Raw genomic sequence first — 4,653 nt, 5'->3', positions numbered from 1 at the left:
GTGACGAGTGAGCCTGAACCCGAGGAAGGGAAGACAGAGCACACCATCCCCCTGGAACTGAAGCAGCTTGAGGAGTCTGACAAGGGGTGTGAGTCGGCAACATCGTCCATCACCATGGGAGTCCTCACTGAGTTCAAGGGGATGGAAGCGAGCTCCAGCTGCCACTGAGAGTGAGTACCAGCTGGACATTATGGACAGTTTTGAGTTTGAAACGTGTGTAGAGATAAATTGCTTGTGCCCAATTCAAGAATCAAGAATGCTCTGTTTTTCGATGGATTTTGTTCTGTTCTCCAGATTCCTCACTAGTCCTCAGTCAGTCAGTTCTCCCAGTCATCCTCGCCCTCATCGGTCCCACAGTGCAACATCTACCTCCTCTCAGTGGCATGACCACACCGTGGCAGAGTCCTGCAACGGGTCGGGTACCCGCATAAAAGTGGCTAAAACGGGTGGATTATGACATTTATAAAATTCACGGGCGGGGATGCGGGCGGATAATTAACTCTGTGCGGGCAGGTAGTAGAGCGGATGAAAAATATGTGCAATATTTCTGTGGCAAAGTGAACGAGAGAGAGAGAGAGAGAGAGAGAGAGAGAGAGAGAGAGAGAGAGAGAGAGAGAGAGAGAGAGAGAGGCGTGCTTGTGGATGAGCGTCACCTGCGAGCTACACCGGTCTCCGGTCTCGAGTCCTCTGAGGGAGCTCGGAAGCATATAAGGACGAGAGATCACCAGACCTGGATTTGACGTTGAGTTGTGTTTACTTTTTATTATGTGTGTGCGCTTGGCAGATGTCCATGAGGGGCCGCCCACGTTACTTTCGTTTTGTTTGGTTAAAGTCTTTTAAATGTTCGCCGGTTCCAGCCTCCTTCTTCCCCCATCGAACATATTGTAGGCTATTACAATTTCTATGTCCAAATTACCATTACACATACACGCAACAATGATATGCCATTTGACCCATCACGTCACCACCACTGCAACAGTGCAACTTTTGTTGATGCCTCTCGTAGCCCAGATGGAGCGAGGGTTGCAGGAGTAGCAATGGATGAAGTAAAAGTAAAGTTGGTGAGTGGAGTAGCTATATGGAATTGTTGACAATGAGTCTTTAAAGGCACTTTTGCCTGTTTCATTAGCCCATTCATGACGCTGTTGATGTTGAGAGAGGTGCAGGATAAAAAATAAAGCATCCACAGAGCTGTGCTTTCAATAACAGTGTTGAGAAAAAATATAAAAACATTCCTAGGAAGAATTTTTTGGAAGTTTAAAGTTAATAATAATAAGGTAGCAGTTAAGATACATTTTATTCTTAAAAATGTTTTGGGAATCTGGCCCCAGTTTTTTAAAAATATTTTATTTGTGTGTGTTTGCCGCATTTAAAAAAATATCTCAAATCATAGCCCAAAATGTGTGTGTGCGGTGTGTGTCTAAATCAGCAGTTCCTCTTTCACTAAAGGGGTTTTTGTACGGCTCTGTATCACTGTGTTAATGGCCATTGAGCATGCTGCTGACAGTAATAATCTCCTGCATCTTCAGGTTGGACATTTCTAATATTGAGCATGAAGTTTGTTCCTGATCTGCCATCACTGAATCTCTCAGAAACTCCAGACACTTTGCTACCGACACTAGAGAACAGGAGTTTGGGTGTTTGTCCAGGTTTCTGGTGATACCAGGCTAAATAGTTTGATACACTAGAACTGGACCTGCAGTTGAGAGTGACGCTGCTTCCCACAGACGCCAGATTCACGGATGGACTCTGAGTCAGAATGATCTCAGCAAAACAACCTGCATCAAAGAACCATCAGTCAGTGTTACAGTCAAACACACCACACATGAGAAGAATCTCACAACATTTATAAAGCACTTCTAGATTCAGCATTAATCTCACCAGCAAGAGAAAGCAGTAGAGAGCAGATAATCAGAGCGTTTGCAGTCATCTTTGCTAAGAACGAGTGAGAACAGACGAGAGCTGCTGTTTACAGTCCTGACCGGCGGACAGTCCGTCTTAAATAAAGGAGTGGCGCACATATTCAAAGCTGCTTCCTTTCAGAGGAAAATCTGTCACACTGATTTAAAAATAAATAAATACAGTTTAAAAAGATATCAAATGTAATTTATCCACTTATTGAGATTATGTGTCTGTATAAACTGATATTTCTCTCTAGTTTCCTATATGCTGAAGATTTCTAATGAACATTCATTAGTTGATCATCAGTGAATCAACTGGAGTTCAGTTTGAAGGCTAATGTTTAAACATAGAATCATATATTACATCATTTTTCCTTTTTGTTAAAATAAATAAATGTGTAATTTCACTGAATTGAGCACAATATCAAATCAAACTAAAGCTGTTGTTTTGGAGATGCAGTGAACTGCAGCCACTGAAGCGTTCAGGAGGTTTTTGTTCATCTGCTCTATTAGTTTGTATCACTGTGATTAACTTTCGGCGGCGGCACCAGACTGGATGTTGGCAGTAAGTAAATAATCAAACCATTTTAATTCACTATGCTGTCTTATTTAGTCATTTAATTCATGCATTAAAACATTTATATTTTACTTTGTATTCGGGGAATGATTTAATAAGTAATATGTTTTTCTTATAGTTTTGTATTTGAGAGTTGACACTACAGACACATACTGTACAGGTCTTTCCAAAAACAGCTTTTGAACATTTCCACCGTTATTGGACAGGAAAATACACACATTGGATAAATATTTTTGCAATAAGAGCTCAAGAAGAAAATCAATAAAAAAAAAAAATGTTTTATGAGAAATTATACAAAAAATGTAAAATACCCAAAATACCTATATTCAAAATGTATTTTAAGCTAGTATAGATTTTTCAATCCACTTTGAACTAAACAATTGTAAAACTCATTCATGATAAAGTAACAATGTCACATTTATCAAAATGTCATTTGGCCGACAGATATTGCAGCACATTCCAATTTGACATTTATGAAAAATATTTTATACCTCCTTTGTGGAAAAAGTACAATTAAGGATACTTTACCAAATTAATACACTTTTAACAGAACAAACATAAGTGTGAACTAAATGTAATATTTCCGGACACTTAATTGCATGTTATTTATGTTGTTGTTTTTTTTACCCACTTAAGTAGTTCTTAGTACTTTAAGTATCTTCATATGTAATTTCATAATTATTATTTATTTTGTCTTTGAAGTATGGTTAAAGTTACTGCTGAATCGACACGATTCTTTTTACAAACTAAAAGATACTTTAAAGTAATTTCTATTGACTTTTGTCTGATGTGTTTTTGAATATTGTGATTACACATTTTTAAAGATGAAGCTGCAATTAAATACATTTAAATATATTTACTTTAAGTGTAATCTTGAATAACACACTGCAGTAAAAATGTAAATTAATCATCTTTACATCTGCTTTAGATGTACAATCTTTACATGATTATTAAAACACAATGATTTTGTGTTTTGGATTAATTTGCCATCAGTGCACTTTTTAAAGTCTACTTAAGTGTGTTAAGAAACACATTAACGAAAGTGTGCTCTCTTTAAGTGGCCTTTTATTTCATGAATATTATATTATCTGTTAATAAAGAAAAATATATAAGTGCTCATTCCATAAATGATATGCATTTCTTTTCCCACAAGAGCTGAGAACACAGTAACATGAACCTTCATTACTGTAGCTGACTCTTGTTTGAATGAAAGTTAGGGTGGATGTGTTGTGTTCACTTGTCACCCAAAAGCTATTATATATATAATGTTAGTATAATTTTAGTTTAGAGGACTGAATTCACATAATGTATTCTAACAGTGTAAACATGCTTCCCATATAAATGTAATTTAAAAAAAGATGTTCATCATAAATATCATTCTCTGTTTAAACTGATGGTGGGAATGTTGTCTGTCACACTCATCTGTAATAAAATGTGTTAAGATGTCTGTTAAGAGAGTTGTCTGTTGTCCCGCTGCTCTTCTTCTCTCAGGCACCACTCCTCCTAAAGTGACCATCCTGCCCCCGTCCAGTGCAGAGATCTCCTCTCTGAACTCGGCGACACTGCTGTGTGTGGCCAGCGAGGGCTTCCCGTCAGACTGGAGCCTGAGCTGGAAGGTGGACGGGAGCAGCAGGTCTCAGGAGAGCAGCGCTGGGCTCCTGCAGAAGGACGCTCTGTACAGTTGGAGCAGCAGCCTGACTCTCTCTGAGCAGGAGTGGATGAAGAGCGTCTCAGTGAGCTGTGAGGCCACACGGAGCGGCCAGCCTGCAGTCACTGCACGACTGAGGAGAGATCAGTGTTCAGAGTAGATCCGCTCAGTCTCTCCTCTGGCTGAGGTCTCGCTTCTGCTTCTCTGATCTCAATCACACAAGAGCCTGCTATGATTTTCTTTTCCAACTGAAATTAAATAAACAATATTGTGCCTGTCTTTGAGTCCTTTTGTATGATTTGAGAAAAAAAATATTGTTTTTTCATCATTTATTATTTTATATAGTCCTGCTGTTATAAATCAATGCTTAGGAGTGCAAATATTACATTAAATTGTCTTGTAATATAAAGTAACTTCTCAAATCTTTTGTTGTGATCTGCATCAAACAAACAATAAAAAAATAAAAAATAGATGGAGTCACATTGTAAGACATGTTGACTTCCCTATAAAGTATTTCAACTCAAATA

At 38.2% G+C, this 4,653-nt stretch overlaps 1 gene segment (V, D, J or C); it reads left to right on the top strand.

The window, feature by feature from the left end:
* Positions 1-2,435: 2,435 nt before the first annotated feature.
* Positions 2,436-4,432, top strand: LOC137050912 (Ig lambda chain C region-like; the record flags this gene model as incomplete). The annotated part of the segment is given in 2 exon segments: positions 2,436-2,466; positions 3,970-4,432. Coding segments are annotated over 2 exon segments (348 nt in total), but the record flags the coding sequence as incomplete, so codon positions are not given.
* Between the last annotated feature and the right edge of the window lie 221 nt (positions 4,433-4,653).

This window comes from Pseudorasbora parva, chromosome 2 (assembly GCF_024679245.1).
Source record: "Pseudorasbora parva isolate DD20220531a chromosome 2, ASM2467924v1, whole genome shotgun sequence".
In the NCBI taxonomy this organism is placed as follows: Eukaryota; Metazoa; Chordata; class Actinopteri; order Cypriniformes; family Gobionidae; genus Pseudorasbora; species Pseudorasbora parva.
The sequence above is the reverse complement of the archived record's forward strand: the minus strand, read 5'-3'. Positions and strand labels throughout refer to the sequence as shown.